The following is a 26046-nucleotide window of genomic DNA, read 5'->3' on the forward strand; positions in this document are numbered from 1 at the left end:
AATGTTCAAGTTGGAAATTAAACTCTGTCATTACAACAACAGCACTAAATACCAATGCATTAAGCAATAAGAATGCATCAAGTAAATAAATGTTGCTCAGATTTCACTAAAAAAGAAATTACTTGCAGACCAAGTTATTCCTTTTTTACTGAATCACCACAGCTTCTGAGAAGCTTACAATAAGAACTTCTACAGGACAGATATCTAACTATATGTAACAGACTGTTTTGAAAAGTAACTTCTATTGCTGCACTTACCTGAAGAACATAATCCAGAGCTATGTGTCGAAAACATTTCCGTGTTGCAGTCAAAATATTCGTTGCTTCCTCTACTTCGTGTTGCTTATTTCTTTGAACTTGGGCATTTTTTACTAGAGCATTCTCTTTTTCTTCACTAACTTTTTCAAACTGTTTCTTTGCATCTTTAAATTTCCTAATATCTCTAAAAAAAAAGGAAAAGTGGTTAACAAATGAATTCCAAAGCATGAAAAAATTGTTTAAATATACAGTAGACAGACCATGCTCATGACTGTTACTGCTAGTTTCTTTGGTTTCATATTCTTCAAGATGAACTTGGATCAAATGGATATCATATGAAGTATGATAGAAGTTTTGTCTTTCCTCTGAGAAAAGGACACGATTGAAATTTAAATAAGGCATCTCACACTTACCGGGGAAAAGCTTTGGGAAGCACTTTTTTCCCTAAGCTTAGACAATGACAACATGTAATTAAGATCTGTAATTCACATTATTTCAACATATCTGCAGCTGGATCTAAAGCCTCACTGATTTGGGGTGATTTTGGTCCAGTTTTAATACACAATTCTCAATTTATGACTGCAGTTTTCAGGAAACATGTTTCACCAACCTACTCAGATTACATGTTTTTGGATTCTATTTTACCTATAGTTTTCCCATTAAAAGTTCAAATTAACTTACTCTTTAACAAAAGTCTGAAGTTGTGCTTTAATCGATCTTTGGGTTTGGTCAAACAGGATCTGAAAGAAAAGCATTATTATGTAGGTCAATAACTCATGGGTATTCGTAACTTTTCATTTTAGACATACACATGGTTATTATGCAGAATTAGATGAGAATTATTATTATACCAATGTGTGTCTAATAAAAATATTAAACCCTTCAAAGTAGTTTTGAAACAAATAAATAAAGAATAAAATAGGGAAAGTAACACAAACCTAATACCTTTTGCTGGTCTTTTCTTAAAGACTGTGGTTATAAGGAGAGACAAGAGCTCCTGCTATCTTATTCTCTCGTCCTGACAATATAAGACATACCCACCTTCATAGAACATGTTTATTACGATTATTATACAGTCAAGAGTATCACTGTATAAACAGCCTTAAAGAAACAACTTAGAATGTTAAGTAACAGCTTCTTTTGATTCTTACTTTCACAATTTAACCAACAACTAAAAAGACAAATGAAACCATAGAAAGAACATGCCCTTAACTTCCGGCAAAAACACACAGAATGAAATTAATGCTGAAAATGTAACATACACAGGTAATTACTACCATCTCCTTTACTTAATACATTTGTAAAAAAACACTCACTGTTGAACTGCTAAGAGGAATGGCTGCTTCTTTTTCTAAGATTAAGCCAGGCCTCTCAAATTTCTTCTGATTTGGGGAGGTGGAGGTGGGGGTGGGCAGAGGATATAATCTATTCATTCAGATTGTAAAGCTTGAAAAATTTATTGAGTTTCCAAGGCCACAGCATACCTCAATGTTAGGCAACTTAGAATTTCTTGGATGGTAAGAGAAAAATACAACTGAGGAATGAAAATGCACGCTCCTTTCAGCTTCACATCTGCCCTCTGAGTTTTAGCACAGAATGGAACAGGTTATGAGACAAATCCTTTTGCCACTTACTGTGCAGGCCACAATCACAAAAAATAAAGAGATGAACAAATATAAGGAAATAGTAGTTGGCCCGTCTGAACAGTATCTTTCCCAGAAGGTAAAGATCTTTAGGCATTAAATAATTTTATTGAAACAGCAAGTCAAGAACTCAAAGTTCAAGTCAAAAAACACTTTCTTTGGATGTTCTCAGTCTTAGTTTCCCTATTCACAAAATTTGGGAATGAAAAGCCATGCAATGCCAAGTACTGACAGCAAAACCCTTATCAACTTGTTTCTCTTTCTAGAAAAGAGTGACAGAAAGCAAACATGATTAAGTCACCCATTAACAGTGGTACTATATCTTCCATCCGCTCTCCATTTTTTTTGAGGTTTTCAAGACTAAATGGGGTAAAACCCTAAGCAATCTGCTGTAACCTCAGAGCTGACCCTCATGTGGCCTCTTCCAACCTGAATTGTCATGTATCTAACAGTAACACATGGAAAATCCTGTTTGTATTCCCACTTTGGGAAACCAGAAAAAGACTAGAACAGCTAAAGAACTTCTTGACAAGCTGGTAGTCATGCTGGGACTACTCCCACTGGTGACATTTAAGTTTGCCAGTGCCTGAGGAGTGCACCAATCAAGATCAATGCAGAAAGAGTATAACCAGATGGGAACTCAACTGATTAGTGGACTCCCAGAAATATGAGCCTTGCAATTCTCTTTACAGTAATGAAGACAAAAAGTGCAATGCAGAAAAATACATACACATTTTTTCCCTAAAAGAACAGAAAAAAAGCATCCCCATCATGGTCTGACTAGATTTACAGCCTTTCCAACACATTACCTTTGACACACAACCAAATTTAAGAAAGCTGTTATACGCCATAAGCTGTCAAAGCTACTCCCCCACCGATGAATCAGTGAAGGTGCTGCATTAGTCTGGTTCCTAGCCTTATTTGTAGCAAAGCCTCATATGAGAAAACTGACAGTCATCCAGATCTCAGTGAGACCATCTCCTACCCCTTCCCTCTGGAACAAACCTGCCTCTCCTCCTCCTTCCTCTAGCAGCTTCGCACTCATGATGACTCTCCTCCTCACCTGATGCTGGTCAACAACAGAGCTGACACTCTGAACTAATAAGTCCTGTGAACTAAACAGGTTCACAAAAAGCAACAAAGGACCACAACGTCTCTGGCAAAGCTCTACATTAGGACCCTGCAACATGCCTCACTTCTTATGTTTGTGACTTTTAGTAAAAGCCCCTGTTCTACTCGCTGTGCTTGAACACAGCAAGGAAGGCGATGGGGGGGGGGGGGGGGGGAGCGGGGGAGGGAAGCAGGACAGAGTAGTCCTACTTAGATCTGCAAATAAGTCTAATTCTTTTAATATGGCTTGTTCTTCACACTCTGCCTTCCAACAGCCCTAAAGGGAGAGTTGTGCTGTGCCAAGTTTTACCAAAGCACTGCAAGCTACAATCATGCAGAACAGTAACAGCAGCAAGAACATAGGACCTAGGTCAGATGTGCCAAAAAGAGCATACCATATAGCAACGACATGGTTAAGAGAGTAACCAGTAGCAAGAAGTGTGAAGAAGTAAAATAGGGACAGCCAACTGGATTTGCCCGCTCAATCTAATCTGCAGAAATCACTGACATGGAAGTTAAGACTTTCTCCCACTACTGCTGCTTTGAACATTTGCACTAGCTTCCCACTTCATCACAGTATTGCAGTTTTCGTTATATTAGGTGTACATATATACACCTCATAATGGAAAGGAAATCCAACTCAATAGTATTAACCTGTTTCCCTTAGTTTCCCTTCCCTTATAAAAGCATGCATTTTCAAAGAAGTGCCCAATAAGATATTTTTAGAAAGTTACGTTAATGCTAACTTAATTTCAGCTGAAGCTGTTTGAATCCCATTCTATCTTATTACATTTTGAACTCCTAGCGGCATTAAAAAAATATATATTTAAGGTGTATTTAAAGTGTCCTGCATATTTTCAGCACTTTGGAGACACAAATTGCTGGAAAATGAAAGAAAAGCAGTAGAGTCCAAGGGAAGAAGAAATAGAAGAATAAACACATCCTTTAGGCTTTCAGGATACAAGACTAAAATCTTTAGAGAAGAAAAAACTCAATCATTTTCAGTACAGGCAAAACTGAGCTTTCTGATGAAGTCTGACATGCTAAAATCACTATTAGTCTTAAAACCTAACTTTTTCTCCTTTTTCTACACCTGTCTAAACCTGTCATACTTCCAAAAAGAAAAGCTACACACAGATCAGAGATGCTTCATTTTGTGCATTGTAAAGGATGGGAAAAATGTAGAAATTATGGAAAAGGCAATCATTATTTCAGTCCAGAAAAGCAACCTGCTCATGATTTGTCACTGCTGTCCATCGGTTTGATTAAAAAAAAAAAAAAAGATGAAACAATCCAGTATTTACTCTGGTTTACAGCACTGGATTTTAGCAAAACTTACAAATTCCAAACAAAGAATAAAGCAAGATTAAAAACCTGCAGAAAAGGGGATATAAATACTTTATAAGCAAAATACAAATATAGTATCTACAAGCATAAAACGAGAGGTATTTATTACCACTTACCATGACTTTGCAAATACTAATCAATAAGAAAGTTTTAGCATTATTCTGTTATCAAATATAACTGGAGGTAAGCTATCAGTGACATGTTTCACCTAGAAATACTTACAGTGTGATAATTGATCATTTCCTGTAAAGTGTCAGAGAACTTTGTCAAGCTGGTCTGTAAAGAGAAAAACAAAGTGGTTTAAGTTAAGCCCTACTGAATCACAGCACAAAAGCAACATTTTAGAGGTTTACAGCTTTTCAATAAAGAGCTTTGGAATTGATTTTCCTTATCATGATTATTAAACTGAAACCACTATTCTAGAAGGAGAACACAGGGGTAATATCAAGTAAACCTGTTGAAGTAAATCTATTAAAAATGTTACTGCTACCAACCTATATATAAAGAACCAACCTGAAAAGAAGCAGGAAAAAAAAAAATCAAATTAAGTTGACTAAACTATGGGAAGTTCACATAATTTAACACATTAACTTACAATATTTAGTATTAAACTAAATATCGATTTATGTTTTATACTAACACCGGAAACCAGGTTAACACGTAATCATCAGTACACACACATTTATTGCAGGAACTACTGCCTCGCAGCTGACATGCTTAGCAACATCAACATCAGTCTGTAGAATCAATGTCGCAAACAGTTCGAAAACAATAATCCTCAATATATTTGGATAACTGCTTATTTCTTACACAAGTATAACAAAAACCTACTTGGAATCAAATAATCTAAGTTCTACTAGTTTGCCATCACACTACACTTCTAGCAAGTTTCCAGACAACAACAGTTTCAGTTGCACACAGACTACTCTGAAGCTCACAGGCACTGTTTATTGTTCATTTCAACTAGTGTGTAAAGATGCATACATGCAACTGATGTTCAATTACATAACGTGCATTAAATATAGACAATATACAGAGATGTGCACATAATTATACCTGCATATTACACAATTTCGTGCCTCGTTTCAAAGTTAAGAAGCAGGAAATATTGGGTGTTCCAAATTAGCCCAAAAGGGCATCAGTCTGAGGCTACTCCATTGAAGTGGGCTCTGTGCACTTAAAAATTTGAATTTCTATGTACTGGAGAGTGACAATTCCAGGATCCAAGAGATCAACTCTGGGAATTTAGTTGCAGAGAACTGGCTCTTAGGATCTCATGACTAGAACCCCTTATTTATTTACCCCTTATCTAGCCAAGTAAACAGGGCAGCTGCTCACAGCTTCAACCTGATTTTCTCCACTCCTCCGAAGTGGAGACTATTCCTAACCCAAAACATATATTCTAGAATTTAGAAAAACCCTGTCATTGCAAGTTACACCTGAAACTAAACAGCATAGACATTTGCTATGCTCACTCTTAAGACATTCTCAAAGAAAAAGGAGCAAAAGGGCAAATAGTATAAATTTCAGCTACTTCTCTTGCCACCTGTTACCTTTTACCCTTTTTAAGTTATGCTTTTCTCCTTCTGTTTTCATCTCGTAAATAGACTTACCTCAACCAATGCATCTTTACAGGAATATAGCGCAAGGTCTCTAATTCCATTCATGAACTGCTTGTTGGCTGTACAGAATGCTTTCCCAGTATCAATCATGGCAATGCAAAGCTTCACCAGCTGAAAAGAGGGGGGGGGGGGGAAGACAAAGTGGAAGCTTGGGGTTTTTTTTCCACACTACTATATAAACCTGAAACATACTGAGCTTAGTTAACTTTAAGAAACAGATTTTAAAAGTTAAATTCTAAATTTGCAGAGCGCCACATTCTATTAAAAGCTTTCTATTGTAGAGTAACAGCTATAAAAATACTACTCTAAGTCAACTGGATACGCCATTGAGAAGGTAACTAATCTTTATTAAATTATTTTTGGGTTTTTTATCGTTCACCAAGATTCTGCACATTGAGAGCTACATGACAGCAAAAAGCACAGTAACTGAAACAATTTGCTCGCATTCTAATCAGTTAAGTGTTTTCTGGTTTCGAGCGAAAAAACCCCAAAAGAAACACCTACCAGTTGTTTCATCTTGAGACACTCTAAACACAGGAACAGGAAAGCAAAAGGCTATGTACGCAAAGCACAACTCAGGAGATGGTTGCACGTCAAAAGGCAAAAACCAGTCATGTTTTCGCTCATTAGAACAGACCAGTCTTTCTCTGATGGGTTTCCATCCCTACCACTCACTGCTTAGGAAAGCACCTTAGCTATCACGGTACTGCAGTCTGATACGGAGGCCATCAGTATATTGTGATGGATGTTTTCCCACTTTTTGAACCATTTATGCACTGAGCTATTAATGAAAGAAAGAGTGATTAGTGCAATCACTAAGATGCTCTCTTGAGAGAAGGCACATTATAACCAAGTTCTCCCATCCTAAACCAAACTGAGAATAAAATCAGAAGATTGAACATTTGTCTCTGAAGAATTTTAAGGATGTTAGACAAATTTTCAAGAACAACAACATAGAAGTACTTCATCCTATGGTGGGGCAAAGAAACCATCCAAGTGACCTTCCTGCCTTATTTACCCAATGATTTTATGTTGATTCAGATCCTCTTAAGGCAAGGCAGAATCTGAATATAGTCTCCCACATTCTGATGAATGGCCAAGTTGCTTGAACAAAGGACAGAAAAATCACTACCAACACGATCTTCTTTTTCCCCCCTTCACTTCTGCTTATGGTTCACAATCCTGAACCCAGCATCCTTTCTTCTAGAGGGGTAAAAATGCAGATAATGTAGCTTAAAGTCACAGTTGTGGGACAATAAAACTAAGTTTAATATGAGTAACTGAGTAGAAAAGTTAAGCAAGTCTAGATAAATCATTACCCTCAGGCCATAGTCACTTCAGCTCACACAAGAAGCTTGGCTTTCAACTTTAGTGTTATATTTCACATTACAATTAAACTACTTAAATATTTACCTTGTGTACTTGCTTTCTTGTCAGGGGAACAAACGGGATTGGGTGGTTTTGTTTTAAAGAGTACTAGGATACTGTCTCAGGGCAAAGAGTAATATTACAGTTACAGCTTTTACATGATAGAATGGTATATTTGGCACTAGCCTCCTACAGGACACTGGGGGCAAGGCCCTGAATAATGCCCCTTAAAGAATCTGACAAATCTTTTCCCCATAAATGACCCTTTTAGACTGGTGGAAAACACAAGCTTCCAAAATAGGTTTTTCAGATTCTTTAAAAACTTACATGGTCTAACATACCAAAATAGACTCATCACCCCTACAGTAAAAATGTTTTATACCCATCAGTTTCATAAAAATTCATAACAAACAAAAATTAAGTATCTTAAATTTGTTTTGAAAAAAGCAAATGGTTACATTATTAACTATGAAAACTAGAAATATTATTACAAGAAGTAACAAGAAGTCTTCAGACTTAACACTACACTACACTTAACTCCTCTTTCTGCAGCCAACTGGAAGCTGCAGGAACAAAAGTCTGTATTCAAAAAGTAGCTAAGAAGATGAACAAATAACACATCTGCCTACCACGTTAAAACACAGGCAAAAAGTAATTTTAAACATTTAGCATAAAGCGTGAAGGAGACTTTCTACAGGTATAAACCAAAAATAAGCCACCCTCAAAATACTAACACAGAAAAACCAAAAGCCTCTGAATACTACTGGTTAGGAAACTAATAAATGGATTGTTAGATACTGAAAAGATGTACATAAAAACTTCCCTGTACATGCACAAAGCATGACAGAAAGCAAGATTAATTTTACAGCAGTTAAGTCCTCCAGACTAAAGCAAAGGATATATAACCATCCTGCAGCAACAGTGCTGCAGAGTACCGGAGACAGAAAGCACTGACTTTAAATCTCTAAAACAAAAGAATATCCAGATGTCCTCACAGTACGCAGTTGTCATAAAACATAAGCTCTCAATGCAGGGATGGCCAGCCCCTGGCTTTTTACGTGAAAGCTGAATTAAGTTTGCACATAGCTCCCACTGTGGGGCTGTCACATGAGTTCAAGGGGGGCCCATAGCGTCAGGAGGGTATTGCACAACCCAAACCCTCAGCTGGGGGAGAAAGCCAGTTCACACTGGCTGTTGTTGCTGTTACTCAAGCTTGAATCTCTTGAGGCCCAGCTGTGCACTCGATCCAGATCTGTTTCCTCCGCAAGAGCAGAGCACTTGGTCAGCCACTTCCCAGCTGTGAACTTTAAAACAAAACCTAAACACACCTTTTTATAGTTTTCAGAGCAGATATTGTTGATTTAAAAAGCTTACCTTGTCAAGTTTCAGTTCCAGTTCTGTCACATCTCCTTCTACTTCTTCTAAAGCTGCCCTGCATGGTTAAAAAAAATATTTTCCTGTAATTTTTTATTTATTTATTTGTACAGACAAATATTCTGGAACTGGGGCAAACAGGCAAGGACACATAAATTTCACCCATTTATTGCCATCACAGTTTAACTTAGGTTTCAACTATGTAACAGCACAGATCTTAGAGAACTACAGCAATTGCAGAAAATCTGACAGTAAAAAAGAAAAACTACATCACTGATAAAACTTATAGATTTGAGATTAAATTTCATTAATCCCAATGTTTGTCACAGTGAAGTAAGTTTCCTCTATTCTTATATAGCTAATAGTCTACATGTTTGAAAGTAATAAAGGAAATAAGAAATTTCATTCAGACTCTTAATTTAAGTAATTCTTTTGCCAACTCTCCCAGCTCAAACCTGCAAGTCTCCATCTACTTAATGAATGACTTTACAATGAGATTATGTAAAGTATTCCATTTGCCATGAGTCAACTGACGTAGTAAGTTGAAGTGGCACACTTTTTATATCACTTGCCTCTAGTCTAGACTGGTTGCAACTTTCAGGCCAGTGAAACTTCACTGACCAGGAAAAGTTGCTTTCATGAAGCATTTCTGAAGCATAACTTTTTCTTGCTTGAGAGTGATGTTTCCTTTGACACCTCCTTCCTTGCTTATTGCTACCTGAAATAATAGAAGACTGAGAAAGTATGACACTTCATTCAGAGTCCACGAACATTGCTGTTCCATCAGGCTATGGCCGTGAGAGCTTGAATGTACTAATTTCTGGCAATGAACACCCTTGCTCCCATCACAGGGTGCCTCATTCTTGCAGTCATTCCAGCATAACTGTTCACGGAGCCACACTGTTCACCAGTAGTAGTCCGCCTCAGAAAAAGAGTAATAGGAAGTTTTCCGTAATGCTTTTTGGAAAATTGGATCGGACATTTCACTCCTACAAACAACTCTTCCTGGAAAAAGTGAGACAGGCAGAGAAGTATGATTTGGAGCAAGAATTTCTTAAGCCAGCTTTACCACCAAAGTGAGAGTACGTGGAACCACAGCTTTGCTGTCTCTTGCTAATTCCTTTCTAGTTCACACAAGTTCAAGCCAAGAACAAAAAAAATAAAAAAAAAGACTGGATCAGGCCCCAAACTCAGGAAAAGCAGCTTTTACAAGAATAGTTCTGAAAAACACTGCCAACTGCCTGCAGTTCTCAAACACTGAGCATGACATTCCCAGCTTTTTGCAGATTTCACTACACATAGTTGCATTCCAGTTTTTGTATCTGTGGGTATTCCCACAGTTACATCCTAGGTTTTATATCCAGGCACATTCCTGTGCAGTTACATTTTGGCTTCTGCTTCTTCCCTAGCTTCAGACCACAAAGGATTTCAGGCAACATAAATTTCTCTTACTTTATTTTCTTCCATAAATTATTAAATTTCATTTAAGTCTCTGGAGTTAAATCTTGTTTCAGAGAGCATTATGGAGTATGAGAAAAAAATTTAAAAAAGGAAGGAAAAGTATCTCAATATTTAGACTGCAATTTTGTATTTGTTTGTTTATAATCAAAGAGCAGCCAATTTTTATTTGTTTCTTTGGTATTAACATAAAAGCATGATTAAGTAGCTTGTTTACAGGACTGCAGCAAGATCTGATAAGAATATTTTTTTTTAGTGTCTTTAAGCAGCAGAGAGTTTTAGCTCCACAGGACTTAATGAGCTAAAAAGTCCAAGATGCAAGATGAAGATGACAGATAAAGTCAGTTAGAGCAGGCAGAATGAAAACATATCTGCTCAGTAATTAAAGCTCTATTCCAAGGGGAAAATCTTAAGAAAGAATAAGCTCAACTGAAAGAGGAATAACAACAGAACATCCGAAAACTGAAAACATGAGGGATAGGTCAAGGAAGAACTATAAAAGCAAAGCAGAAAGAGATACCACGAAAGAAAGGAGGCATACAGCCCCTCCACCACCACGGGACCCTGAAGCACCAAGCTAGTTTCTCAGGTCTATTTCCCACCAACACCACATGATGGAAGGCAGGCACATCTGGGCCCTACAGCTGGATATGGATCAAACAGCTGTTAGGTTCCAGCCAAACCTCATTTCAGTCCCCTGCTTCTTCGCATAGAACTGGCTACTTTCACTGTTTCCATCATATAAATACTAGTAGAAAAGCTATTCCCATGCAAACATACAGTATTAGATCAACACTGGATTACAACTGTAAGAATAATAGCGAAGATGCCCTCAGACTAAAAAAATATAAATACATATATCTAATAGTGTATTAACACCACCTAGTCACAAAAATTGTTTTCATACTGGGTTAGGGAACACCTTAAGAACAGCTGATCTGAGCTGTGCTATGTTAATGCTATCCTTATTTTTCTTCATCTAATACTTTTTGAAGCCACAGAATACAGAGGTGCACTTATCTCTAAAACATCTGTCAGGAATTACTAAAAAATTCACAGAAAATTGTCGTAATTCCAGGTAAATCTTATATCTGCAGCCAAGGCCCAATCTCCAGCTATAAACACAGGAAGCAGCCATAAAACAGCTGAGGACCAAGTGCCAGACGTGACATGTACCAAAAATGTTGCTCCTCAGAGAAGTGGGACCTGAGAGCAGGGTTTGCGCCAGGGTAATCTTAGCCAGAAGGCTCTGGCATTAGGAATAAGGCTCAAATCTGCCTCAGTATATGATTCAGTCAAACATCTGTGGCTTCCCGAGATGTTCAAGTACTGCCTGGCAACGCACGAAACCAGAACAGCTGCTTAAGGGTGGAGGACAATTTTATAAAAGAGCAGTCTCCCATACTCTTCATGCTTCTTAACAAGGACTCTCAGGAATGTGTTTCGCTCTGCTGTTGCTCCTCTCCTCCACCACCCTTCCTAAAAGCAGTTCAGTTTGCTAGATACAGCTTCCTGCACAGCCACAGCTGCAACACAAGAGGAATATTGGGTATGATAGAAGATAACTCAAACTTGTATTAGCAGCCTCCTTAAATTAGGATAATCCATCCAGTTACCTAGCCCAGCACATGACAAAGGAAAGCTGAACCCTGTTGTCTATCACAGCACTCCCCTTAAGCAACCAGTGAAAGACTTTATTCCGCATAAAGGTACTACGGGACTCCAAGAATCCCAGGAACCAAACAAAGATGACAGCTAAACTCTCCTCTACAAAGAGAATTGGTCACTCTCAGGCCATGAGCTGCAGACACGTGCTAAGGAAATAACTTAGTCTGGACTAAACCACTACACCCTGCTGACTCTTAACACTGAGCTCACTGTGGCACAGACAAGTGTCTGCTTGGCTTGTTTACTCATACAGTGTAAAATGGCCAATGCTTCTAAAGCCAGCTATTCTTCAAATGGTATCTAGCTGCCTTGAAGCCACATCCTGCCTTTAGTCTTTCACTTATCATGCTCTAGCTTGCATTTTTAAACTGTGTTCCTGAAAATGGGGGATAGTCATTATAAATTAGACGCTAATAAACAACAAATTGGAGAAGTCAAAGGTACTATGGATAATTAACAATTAATTATTGCTAATTCTACAATTAATACATCCCACTAAAAAAAATATTCAAGACCGTAAAAGCCCATTAATAAAGTATTCTCCCGTAGTTTGGATGAGGTTTTTTTAATTTTAATTGATGAAAGTTCAAAGCCTAAGTCTTAGAGTCACTTCTTGAATATACTTTCAGAAAATAGGAACAAGTAGACAAAAATAAACTGCTATTCAGACTGGGACTTATGAACACATTCATGCATTTGGACTCATAAAATGGGAATAACAGATCCACACCATCACGATTTCAGCAATATTACCACTAAATCTTGTCTTCAAATCTTGGAAAGCCACAGCGTTCTCCTACTTGCACAGATTCTATGCAGAATAGCCCCTTAATGCAGAACTTTGACTTCACTGCAGACGACATGTCCTTTCAACTAATTTCCACTACAGCTCAACAGCACAACGTTATGTCCAAGACTAGCCACAAATTATCAATAACTAAATTAAAGTATTTGAGTACACATATTCAAGTATGGCTAGGTTCACATTTTCTTTCATTTACTGCAGTATAATTACATGAGACTGGCTATATATCAGAAGGGTAAGTAAAGAAGCATTACCATGCTCCACCGCCAGTGGAGAACCGAGCCTCAGAGGGACAGAGAATGCTGAACATGAACCAAAAAGCGAATGTTACTGTGATTCACTCCCCTTTGTCCTCTTCAATTGCATTTCATTTTAAACTTTAAAGACATTAGGAAAATTGACAAGCAGTTACAAACATATGTACAGCTCACTAACTGCAAAGGCCAAAGCTGGATAAAGTTGGTTTGTAACTGGCTGAAGTAAAAGCAATTCATTGTTGTAACTCATGTTAAACGCAAACTAAATACAGACACTAGTGGAGATCAGCTGCAAGCTATCTGTGCATACCACAGTGGTATCACAGTTCCAGATGTGTGTAAAAATCAAACTACATCAACATTACTGAGCACTCATGCTATAGATTTACATGATACCAAACTCAGGTTTCAACTTGTGCTGCCCAGATTCAGATGAAAAGGACAGCAAGATAGTGACTTCTAATACTTTTAATCCCAATTACCAGACTGTAACAAAAAATCAGCAATGGAGTTGCTCATGGACCACTCCTGACAGTGACTGCATTCAACATCCTCAGCAACAGAGGAAAATCAGAGTAAATTAGTTACTAAATTTCTTATAATGACACAAGAGGCTTCAAAGCAAGATCACTTCAAAACACCTTAAAAGACAACTTGAAAAAAAGTACTACTGAGTGTGAAAAACTGGAAATAGGATGAGATATAGAACTGCAAGATAAGGATATACACCTGATGATTTACAGGAATGTATGCTCTTGTATGCCAGAGTCTATCAGGCGACAGCAAAAATGCCGGTAGACGTTAATCAGAGGATGGACTACAAGCTGTAGGAAGTAAAGCCAAATTAAAATGCAGATGTTCTACACAAGATACTATACTTGCTCACCTAGTTGGTGTGTGCTTTCTTTCTCTCCACACTTATGGAAGTCGCACCTTGGTATCACACTTCAAAAGCTAAGTAACTACTTCAAGATTAGTTTGGAAATAGCCACAGACTAACTGCAGAGGGTAAAATCAGGCCAGGGAACAAACACAACACCATGACTAATGCCACTGTACAGAGAAATACAGTGTTGACAGCAAAGTCCTCCAAACAGAAATCTGTTGTGAGCATCACAGAAAAGACAAAATAGCAATAGCATACCAAACAAGTAAACAGTCAGTTCTATTAGACACATTTGAAGCCCCCATACCCCATCTGCCCTCTCTGCTAAAAAACCCAAGAATCAATACACATTTCACCTACAAGAGGCTGTAACACACACAGCTACAGCAAAAACACTAAAAAAGGAATAATCTAATGACACTGTTCCACACAAAACAAGTTGTAACTACTTTATAACCAATAATCCTGATCCTCTCCACTTTGAATGAGAATAGAGGATTGAAGTAACACAGCCTTTCTGGGCAACCTTTTGCCATGCTTAACCCTCAGCGCATGTCACCTGCATTGCTGCATCTTTCAATCATCACCTCTTTCTACCATGCACCTAAACCTATACCCGTTACCTGAACTCTATAATGTACTGGGTAACTGAAGACAGCAACTAGATCCTCCACAAGCCTTCCTAGCTTGAAAAAGGCCACAGCTCTCATCTTCTCCTTGAACTCCAATTGCCCATTCCAGTTGCCTTTGTCTGCACATTCTTCATTTTGTTAATACCTTCCTTTTACTGGTAGGACCCAAAAATGGTCATAACACTCCAGACTTAGCCTTATGACAGTTAAACACAGGGTAGTCATCTCTTCCCTCAATTTGCCAGCTATGCTCTCGCTAATGCAGCTCAACACACTGCCAGTTTTCACTACTGCACAGGCACACAGCTGACTGATGGTCCACTGCTGCTCACCAGGATGCAAAAGTTCCTGTCTGCCAGCACAGCTGCATGGGGTTGTTCCTTTTCTGAGGAAGTTTTCACAATTGCTTAGGTTGAATGTCAAAATGTCTACCAGTGCTTTCCCTTGCTGAGGTCCTTCTGAATGGCAGACTTACCCTCCAGCATATCAACTGCTCCCTCCAATCACTGTGTACTTCATTTGATTTCCTTAATCTATAATTAGATATAAAAAGTTATCGAGTCATCTTAACCAACATGCTAAGAAGGAATTCATTTGGTTCATGTATAATGGCATCAGACAACTACAGATTAAAAAAGAAACATGACATATTGAGGGACAAAGAAGTCATACACTGAACAATAAGGCCTAATAACCTTGGATAACTGCACATACATACATACAAAAAGAGTTTTATAACTTATGAGATGTGTCATAACCATTAATACGGTCTGAAGAAAGAATGTTGTTCCAGCTTGTCACAGAGCCCATTGAAGTCCTGGTTTGGCACCACAGAGATTTTTCCCTGCTGGCACAGAATCCCTCCATGCCGAGGAACAAATGATGAATGCTCTATGACATGCTGAGATAAACTTCCTCGTTCATGCTAGTACTCCTTACATTATTAATTCTTCAGTCATTGTCACAAAACATTTTATCAATAACTTGGAAAGGCTTCACAATGTGAACAATAGGACTGTGAATCAGAAATGTGACATTCTCTTCACTCCTTCCCCCTTGCCCAAATCACAGAAGTTTTCTGTGAGGCTGGTGGACTGAAATATGGGAAAGCATTTCCTGAACCAAAAATTATCACACTGATGAATAAGTTAAGTTCTCAGGTCCGTAGCAAGCACTAGCCGCATTTCAAATTTCCCCAGAGAGAACAAACAAAAATCAAGTCCTCAACATTAGAAGAACCATTCTTTTGTTCCTCCCAAGTCAGACTTCTCCTTTTACAAAATAATAAAATGAAATAAGTTAAGAGTATTTACTTAATTCACTTAATCATTAAAGCAAAAGTCTGCTTGTAGGTACCAGTTTTTAAGGTTGTCTTCACCTACGAATTTTAGCTCATCCTCTGTAATTCATATGGTCTTTGATACACCAAACATAGAAACAGGACAAATCCCTTTAAGATGCATGCTTCAATTGATTTATTCTTTACTGTGAGACTACACATGGCTCAAAAGATAATGAACATTATCAACAAATCCATCTTCAAAAAGTAAGATGTTCTATTGCACTTAATATACATGGCTTAAAGTCAAACTGATTATCACTGAACTTACAGCAGCATTTAATCTATCAAACACAGTTAGGACATTTGTGCTACCTCCTGGCCCTAAATTCTCAAGCTTTTTCTCTCATTACCCTTTTTCAGTAAATTGCCCAACAGTGCTCTTTTCCCAATAGTTGAAAAACCCTAAGCTTTTTTACCCCAGGAGAGCCTGATGGTTAGTAAGCCTAATTGCTAAAGTGGGAATTTAGCGACCCTTTTCCTACACGAAGATTCTGATAAGCAGGATTTCCTTCATCTTTCAACTTAAATGTTTTGTTTATTATGGGACAGCTGTTAACAAGACTAGGACACAACTGTGACCATGAAAGCTTCACAGACAAGAAGCTGATTACATTGCTAAATGTAAACTCACATATGAATTTAACACATCACAATACCTGTCCTGCACAACTTTGACTAGTAATTCCAACATTTCAAGAATGACTCAAAAGCTTTTTAGGAGGCCTTACTATCAGATAAGGAAGTAGGACTATAGTATCAAGATGTTGCAACAAAAAAAGGGCGGCAGCAGAAACAAGCTCAAGAAACTGATGGTGCTGTGTAGAAACTTCTTATTGCCAAAAACTTGCAAACATCACAGTGCAGTTTTCAGTCTTTTCCATCTCAGCAGCTACCTAGGAGCTTGAACACAGAAGCAGAAGGAATGAAGGATTTGAACACTTGAAAGCTCAAATATATAGTAAGGTCAGGAAGTGGAAACATAACCATCAAGCAACCAATTGCTAAGGATGCAAGACAGGACATCCCTCCATCTAAACACTATGCCCTAAGTATTAGCCTCAAGATCAAGAGTTACCAGCCAGATGCTGAGTCACATCAACTTTTCTTTTCAAAGCTGTAAGTAATCATCTAAGGAATAATGAAGAAATTAATCCCTGATTTAGAAAGATACCCCTTATGTACCTCAAATGCAACTGATAGAAAAGACAGGGTAGCAGTGCCTGAAAAACTGAAAGAGTAAGTATCAGTATATTCTCCCAGTGTAGTATTCTCAGTTTCAATACATTCAGAACCGATACATCAAGACATAACCATCTCTACAGAAAGCCTCCCATAAAGCAGAAGCAAAACCAGATATCAAATAATCTTAATGGGTCTTGTGTTTGCTTTAATTTCTAAAAATAAGGCAATATCTGTCTCTTTTTCGTAATTTCCTTAGTTGCTAACTTATACATATTACAAGTTAGAAAAGTACTGTTGTGTCCAAACCACCATAAGATGGCAAAGCTCACCATGTTTCAGAAGAGCTGAGGACCATCAGGTCTAAAATTCCAGTTATATAAGGTGGACCTTTTCCAAAACCAGATGAAAGTTTCAGATTTGCTATGAAGACTGAGTCCTCAGCAAGTATTTACCCTTTTTGTCCCTTTCAGAAGCTGATTTTGATAAAATACTTCCACAAAATCAGAATGCTCTATTTGACAGTCAGTGGGGAGGTTGCAGTTTTGTTGCAATAGACAAATTCTGAACTTGAAGTTTTTGCTCTGCTATTAGGGGTATACACATACATGTATCTCACACTCAGTTACCATAAGTGTACATGTGTATATAATACATGTGTATTAATAGTTTTATTGTGTAGCTTTACTGTTTCCTCATCTGGAAAGAAACAGTCTTTGTTTGCCCTTTATGCCTTTGCACTGAAGCAGCCAGTCAAATGGTCCAATCTCAGGATACCACAGTACACAAGCATTAGAGCAGGAGAATACAAAAATACAATGTACTGGCATTTTCCTCCAATTTACTATTTTCACATTTGGAAAAGGCAGTCTCCTCTCTTCTTCATTCCTCTCAAATGCTAATGGGTCAACTATTGAAAAAATAAGCCTTTGGAATATTATAACATAAAAACTTCAAAATGCATATGGTACACCCACAGCCTTGGAAAAGGTTTAAATATTCTTTGGGTACATTTAGTATCTTTGCTCCCACTACTTTTAGTCATCAGGAGATTTTAAAGACCCTGGGCTTTCACTCATCTACCAACACTAATCGCAGGTAAGCTATTTCTCAACCAAATGGCAGCTTACATATCCTTTATTAATTACATACTAAAGGTTTTTCATCTAAAATCAACCGCAAATATTTTCAAACAAAATCTTGCAAGATCGATATTTACATTATAATGGATATTTTGCAACAGGCACATTTAACATGTCATCGTGTCTTTTTCACCATTCATTTTGGGATAAATCAAGTAGGATAAACAGACAGATATATTCTTCAAAATCAGACACTTGACAAAAGAAAGCACTCCAGGGAGTTAAACGATATTTAAAAAAAAAAAAAAAGAAAAATAAACAAAAAAAACATTCTCCACAAACTGGAGATTCTTCTGGAAAATAATTCCATAGAGAAGACATGCACATGTGCCTATACTTTTTAAGCAGACTTCAATTTAGCAACACACAAATTCAGCCAGAAGTTGCATCCTCAATGAAACATCAAAGATTCTTCAGTTATTGTAAACAGTTTTAATCCTCAGTAACAACCCTGACTGGCAAAGGCAATACATTTTCTGTTCTTGTAGTGTGCCTTACCTGATAAAATACAGGTAGGTATCTATGCATAGATACCAGAGTTAGTCATCTAAATCACCTTTGGAAATGATAGAGTAGAAACACTATTTCCAGGGTGCAGTTTATCTTATCCTGACACATACGGCTAAAACAAAACAAGATATACTTGGGATACAACTATTAATCTTCATTACAATTTGAAGAAGCCTAAGATCTGCCTTAACAAGAGAGATGGTTACACGGCAGATGAGATTAATTCTACATTTCCTGTTTAAGACAGTTAAGAAAGAAGGAGCCTATTTAATTAATTACTGCACTTTTTATACAGACAAGAATGCCAACCAACTTGCATGAATGCTACAAGTCTAGTAAAGACAAGATATAACCTACATTTCCAGTTGAGCAGTGTGTCTTTTTAATGCCTTTAACTGAGACTAGTACAAATCACAGGGCTCAACACTGCTCTACCTACATTATTTTTCTTCTTCACCCACCCAGTTTTCACATAGGTTGCCTTAAACCTGAAGTATATTAGCAACAGCACATTACACAAAACCAATGATACTGTAATAACACCACATGTTCTCTACATTAAAGTTCACTAGAAGAACCCAGTAAAATGCAGAGTCTGATTATTTTCACAAAGTACTCTAACAAAACCCCCCACACACACACAAGCTGCACCTTTCTGCCTTAACAATAAGCAACACTGAGTCTCCCATTACCGGCCACTGACAAGCAGCTACAGCAGCAAGGGAGTCACTGGAGAGCTGGAGTCTAGGAAGGCATCAGAGTGGGACAGGTCCCCCGGTACCAACTCACACCAGCCACCATCACGGTGCAAAGCAGCTGAGGGAGCCCTGAACCCAGCTTGCACCACTGCAGCAGTGAGGAAGGGGACAGAAGGGGCTCAGTGCCTCCCTGGGTAGAGACCATGGAGCAGAAAACCAAACCCCATCCACCAGCTCAAATTCCACACCTCTTCTGTCAGGCAGAAGGGTTAACGTTCACAGCCAGAAGTCAGACTATGAATACAACAGGCCTTTCCTCTGTACTAAAGGAGTGAATTCAATTCAAATTTCAGTCCACAAAATGTCATTCTAAACATCAACACACAAAAATCTGTTAGATGATCTACTGCATTACATAAGTTACACATCTTTTTAAAAAATAATTACAAGACCACTGAAGACTAGGATATTTAAAATGCAGATGTTGACTGTGTTTGATATCCATGCGTTCCTACTTAAATTAACATCTGGCATCCAGAAAGATGGAAAACTGGAATTCTCTTGCACAGAACTTAAAATTTTGTCAGACTGAATACATTTCACTACATATGGCTTCTCCAATTTCCCTTTGTACTATATCCAGCTTAAAATACATTTTGGAATGTTAAAACTCAAAAATCACATCATGCAAACTGATCACTAGCTCTGCTTTATGTTTGTTCACACAAAATTATCAGCAGTGGTCTTCCTTGAATGACTATTACTGATGGCATATCATGAATTCGTGAAAAGAAAAAAGTTTGTGCATGTACACCAACTACTGTTAAGACTATTTATTATGCAAAGCAACAATACAACTATTTAAATCCCCATTACTATTGACAAATGAACTCCAAAAGTTATTCAAGAGCATCACGCCTGCATATTGTAGAGTCTTAGAATTTCAAACAAGAAATTTAGAACGTTAAACAGAAAGCCTAATTCACAGAAGGATTCATGCCAAGTGAGTAAGTTTGCCAACCATCTGACAGGCATTTTCCCTGTTCAAAACCTCCTCTCATTCATAAAACACTTGAAGGGACTATTTTGCAGCAATTTGTTTTCTTGATCTATCCTTGTATCTTGTCAGTTTGAAAATGTATACAGGACATCATTGCATAAATTGTATCTCTCATTTACACAGGCTTAAGTTATTCACAGTGCACCAAAACAATCATCTGGTTTATCCTAGGTCTGAGGCCTGGCTGCTTTTAATATTCAAAATGTACATGGGAAGTGTAAAGTAATTATTTTGCCACATACGCAAGGATTTTTGAAGGGATAATCAGGAAGGCAAAACAATATTTTAGTTTATTTTACTGGACTAATTAAAACTGCTTAGTTTATGATCATAATGATAACATTTACTGTCTCGTGTTCTTGACCTAATATTTAGTCATCTGAAAGAGTGGCAACAAAAGCAGGATTTATATTGTCACACAGAGAAGTACAGAAAACTCCTGCATATATTAAAATAATGTTACAGTCCACGTGCTAACCTGCATTTCCTCATAATGATCTTCTATTGCAGACGGCTACTTCAGCTGGTTTTTGTGTTACAAATCTGCCACTATCAAAAACCAAACCACCTAAATTATTACCTAAACTCATAGGTATATCTAAATCTCAAACAGCACAGTATCTGCTCAAAAAGATCACAAATGCATTTACACAGTTGAAACTTTTATACAAGTTTTTAAACCGAATTCTGCATGTTCAAGTGAAAGGCAAAAAAAGATAACTAAATTAGTCAGAATGTATTCTTCTACTTCCTGCCCACGTAAACGTAAGGCACAGTAAGACCTAACATAAGCAACCACATGAGGGTTTTGGTCAGGTTGGGGGTTTTATTGGCACTCCCTCACGACACTTCTGCATTTGCATCTTCTTGAGATACTAAACTGATTTAGCCAGAAGGGCCTGCATCAAGACCCATGCAAGGGTCTGTAAACCATAATTTCAGTGGGAACGTTTCTGTAATCCATGAAAATTAGATACTTTCCTTTCCTTCTTCTCCCAAAGCAGGTTATCAGAATGGAGTTTGCTTTGGGGTGTTTTTACAATGACTTGCTATAGTAAAAATTTATCAAGAACTTAAATCATATTGTTCACTGTATGACATAAGAACAGGAAAAACGCTGTCTCTAAATAATACAGTTCTGAGTACAAGGTTGTCAAGAAGCTACACCTGAGAAAAAGATCACAGGACACTGCTAACATCACTAAATCAGCACATTTACTGTTTGGTGTCCAATGATTTCACAGATGCATACAGGAAAAAATGAAGCTGCCCAAAGCCCACGATAGACAGATTTCTATTTTTTAATTGCCACCACCTTCCTAATGAACGTTTTATTAACTAACCCTGTTTTCCAAAGATTTTAACACTTATATTTTGAGAGGGGAGGAATATCAAACTATCATCTCCGTAACTTTAGTTCTCAATGTAATTACATGAGATGTGCTCAGCCAACATAAATAAGACACTCCATGCTAAAGAATCAAACCTCTTCAAATCTATATTTAAACCTGAATGCCTGTAAGACCTTGTATTAGTTACATTGCACACACACACATAAATGAGCTGTCCTTCTAATTCTGCAAGTACTCATTAAAGATCAGTTGCACAGGCTTAATTAATATAATTTCTTCAGCAATTGATCCTGCTGCTCTGTTACAGCAACATTACAATAGCTAGCAGATGTTGTTACTACTTCCACTGTAAGTTCCCTTCTCAGTGTGTCATTTTTTAAAAATCCCCAGATAAAAACTTAAAAAAGACCAAAACTAAGGAAATTAACAATTTAAGTTCCTATTAGAAAATAGTTAAGGTTTTTCAGCTTTCTTAACATCTTAACATTTCAGTTTACTTCAATAATAATCAAACAACAAAGCAACAGAAACACCATTAAAAAACCCTGACCCTTGTAATTCATAATTATGACAGCCAACTTATTTTTTTTAATAAAATAATGTAGGTACACTAACCAAATCAAGACAACCTTATTTCAGGACGCATTTCTCTAATCTCCTTTAGGAAAGACAGTAACAACTTCCTATTAAATTTCAAAAGGCTTTAAGAGATTTCAATGTGAGAGATTTTGATAAAATGTAATCAAGAGAGATCTTCTATGAAACTTATTTACTCTAGTACAATTACCCTAGAAGAAAATGCTCTAACACTGGGCCCTATCTTCCAATATATCCCACTTTCTTTAGGCAAATTATTTTCTTAATGTATATTTGAAAGACTGAGCCACAGATTTGAAAAAAATACATAAAATCACTGACTAGAGTCTGAGCAGAACAACACATTCACTGTAATCTCCACTAAAGCAAAGAATTAGAAATCTAGAAGCACTCTGTTAAGCTAACTCCATCAGACTCCCAGCAATATACAGATGTTGTACACATGAAACTCACCAGCATCCTGCTAAGATTGTCTTTTACATCACTATACTTCACCTATGAGAAGTGCTGTTCTACAACCACATACTGGAAATCGTAAACATAACCACGTAAGTATGAAAAATGGTAAATGCAAATTTACAAGCAGATGTTTGGCAGTTTTCTCTTTTGACTTACTGTATCTTTCTTTTTCTGTTCTATGATACTTTCCATCCTGTCCTGCCGAGTTGGTTACAAACTTGCTTTTCAGTCCCAAACACAAAGGGCAGAAAGCCCAGACCAAACATTTCTTCGGGAATTTCTCCTACAACAGCTAGGTAAGTCTAAGCAAAACAAACAGATTTTTTCTATGTAGAGTTCTTGATCACATACCTTAAATGTGGCTGAGTCTAGCCACATGAGCAGCCCCAACAATTTCAACAGTACCATAACCACATTCAGAGTACCCACACTATAAACCCATACTGAGTAAGAGGGGGTTTAGTTGCTACTCACAGTACTGTAACACAGCAAGTTATGAAGCAGGCAGCACCGTACCCACTGGAAGTCAACACAGAAGGGACAAGTTTACCTATGTTCCGATTTATGTATTTTCTTCAGAAAGTAATGAGCAGACCAAAGTATATGGGGTTATGCACATACGGATACTTTCCCTGACTACTGAGCAAGACCTATTCCAAATAGGTTATGTAAGTCACTTAATTACTTTAAAGTGACAAAACCTTCCTGTTACCTGGGAAACAGATGCTTAGTGGCTAAACTTTCGTCACACAGTACTAAAGAATAAACAAAAATATTCATAAATCTAGAAAGCCAGAAAGTGGCATGAGTGACCTATTCAGCCTGCATCTCCTACATAAGCATGAGGTGCATCTCAGTGGGCCCCATTTAGACAGACCAGAATCAAAACCACAGAAGAAAACCAACACACACACCAGGGAGCTTCAGTGACAAGCCAGCCTTACTTACACTGCAGGCCTGCCTACACAAAGCAGCTCAATCTCAACAGAAGACTCTTCAGATAAGTCCCTTTGAAGGGAATATACGCTAGCCACCAGTTCTACCCAGAAACTATCCACAATACACTTACTAGGAAGTAATTGGCAACAGTTTCATTCATATTCTTTCATCTAACTCGCTCATCCATCATCTGTTCTGCAGCTGAGTTATCAGGAAGTGAACACAAAATTAAGTTAAAAAAAAATGTAAACTTCAGCAACAGTGACAGATAAGGACAAAGAAGTGATCTCAAAAATACACAGCTTGTCACTGATGCATTTTTAAACACTGGAACAGACTGAAGGTTTTTCTAGAGAACTGTTACAATTGCACACATCACAAGCAACAGAATTTACTTTTTCTATTGTTTCTTGTTTATCAAGAGTGTTTACTGTTACTTACAGCTGATTTATTTCCACATCACTTAAACTTGCTTCTCCTTTCTAAAAGTTTAGGTTCAGAGTGATTCACATGGCTGCTACAGTGCCTACCTCACTCATTATAAGAAAACATTATTTAGTGACAAGAACAAAAAGAAATTGACACATCAATGGAAAAGCCTGTTCCATTAAACTCTGAAACTGAAATTATCATTGTTTAAAGACAAGGAGGAAGTATTATTTCACAATACTACTTGCATATCAAAAAACACTCCAGGAATTCCTGATTATATTCATAGAACTTGTCAGCACAGCTCAGTTCTTACTATGCAAGGACTACTCCAAGGCCGCTCCCCAAGCAACTTCTTCATTTCATGGGAAGTCATCAACACACTGCAAAAGAACTGCAAACGCATTTCCTTGCTAGATCTTTGGACTGTCCATACTTCAAGAGAGGGAGTCATGAAGGAAAAGCATGTGATATCAGTGAGATTATTTTCAAAGTAGGTTTAAAAAAATAATTGCCAATTTGCAAAAGTGTGCCTGAATTCATAGCCTTTTCCATTACTCTTTTTGAAATCAGTTTCTAAACCTCACATTTCCAACCCTGAACTCATCTGGTATGTCCTAAGTTTACAAAACTAGTGATACAACATGCTCCCTTCGTATGCATTTTCAGCAAGCAAACAAATCTTTATTTCCTTGATTCGGATAACTACGATATTCCCAATCACACCCCAAAGGCAAAAGAGATCAACTTGAACTTCATGAGAAACAGGTAAGCAAGAAATCCACATGTCTGAAGCTGTGTGTAGTAGCATGCTTTAAAAGATTTTAAATAGCTCCCTAAGAAAACAGAAATTTGGCGACTCAGAACTCTGATCACATCCTCCCAGTTCTCTCCACGACTATATGAAAGCAAACTACGACATTTCTATACACTGTATCCCTCCCAACAGGTTTATTTAACTGCTTCAGCAGGTATACCAATGGGAAGGACAGAGACTACACCCACCTATTCAGCAAGGTCAGAAGAAAGTTGCAGCTCTGCTTGCTGTAAGATAAGGAACACGGCACAAGAAGGCACTTTTATGTCCACACTACTCCCTGCAAGAATGCTAGGACTTTGTAATGACCTTGCTCTACATTACTGTCTCTACCCTCCCTGAATAAAGCCACTGCAGTAAACTTCATTTAGAAGGTTTCTAGTATTTGGTTTAGGCGATTCATATGAACCCTAAGAATGGCCAAAGTTATAAAAAAAATTACTAATGACTAATAATGAAAGATAGGAACTTTCTAGAGAAATACTAGAGGGGTTTTGTTTCACGATTTTCACCACTCCTATCAGTTAAAGGTTGGAAGAATGTTTTGGTGGCATCAAGTAATTACATCATAAGGTCCTCTGCAGTTTCTTCAGACAGTCAAAGAGACCACCATGCACTAGAAGACCCCAACAAAGGGGTTTCCGCAGTTTTTCTCTTCAAAGTAAAAGAATCAAGACGGGCAAAAGGAGAATGATACCAAGTGAGTTCAAAGAACTACCATGTCTTAATTTGAAGAGACAGCTGTGCACTTCTGTTCACAAATTTTAGTCAAATTTCCTTGCTTTCTCAAGTGTATTCTCCACTTCAACAGGTATCAGTAATTAAAAAACCAAAATTATATTTAATGGTATAGTTCTATGGTTAAATTAAGCCAACCTCTGACCGCATTGTCACCAAATAGGATGGACCCACATTAAACACAGTTGTACCACAAGTACGTCCAACTGAGGGCAAAGTTCTGTGGAACAGCCAAGCCAATGTAAAAGCTCCCTGAGGCCTCAGGAGAGGTCTCGCTCCCCACTGCCTTCCACTAGCCTTGCTTCTGGCAGTGAAGTTTCCTCATCCTCCTCCCCATAAGCTTTAGCAGGTTTCACA

General features: G+C 37.6%; 1 protein-coding gene across 3 annotated transcripts in view; it reads right to left on the reverse strand.

The window, feature by feature from the left end:
- ACAP2 (ArfGAP with coiled-coil, ankyrin repeat and PH domains 2) overlaps positions 1-26046 on the reverse strand; it is a 67651-nt gene that overhangs the window by 39945 nt on the left and 1660 nt on the right. For all 3 annotated transcript variants that reach the window (XM_080410117.1, XM_080410116.1, XM_080410115.1), the window contains exons 2-6: positions 8722-8779; positions 5971-6090; positions 4580-4633; positions 939-997; positions 258-441 (exon numbers count right to left, since the gene is read on the reverse strand). In XM_080410117.1, the coding sequence (XP_080266243.1) occupies positions 258-441; positions 939-997; positions 4580-4633; positions 5971-6090; positions 8722-8779 (475 nt within the window). The remainder of the gene's footprint in view (positions 1-257; positions 442-938; positions 998-4579; positions 4634-5970; positions 6091-8721; positions 8780-26046) is intronic.

Source organism: Falco punctatus, assembly GCF_963210335.1.
Source record: "Falco punctatus genome assembly, chromosome: 13".
In the NCBI taxonomy this organism is placed as follows: domain Eukaryota; kingdom Metazoa; phylum Chordata; class Aves; order Falconiformes; family Falconidae; genus Falco; species Falco punctatus.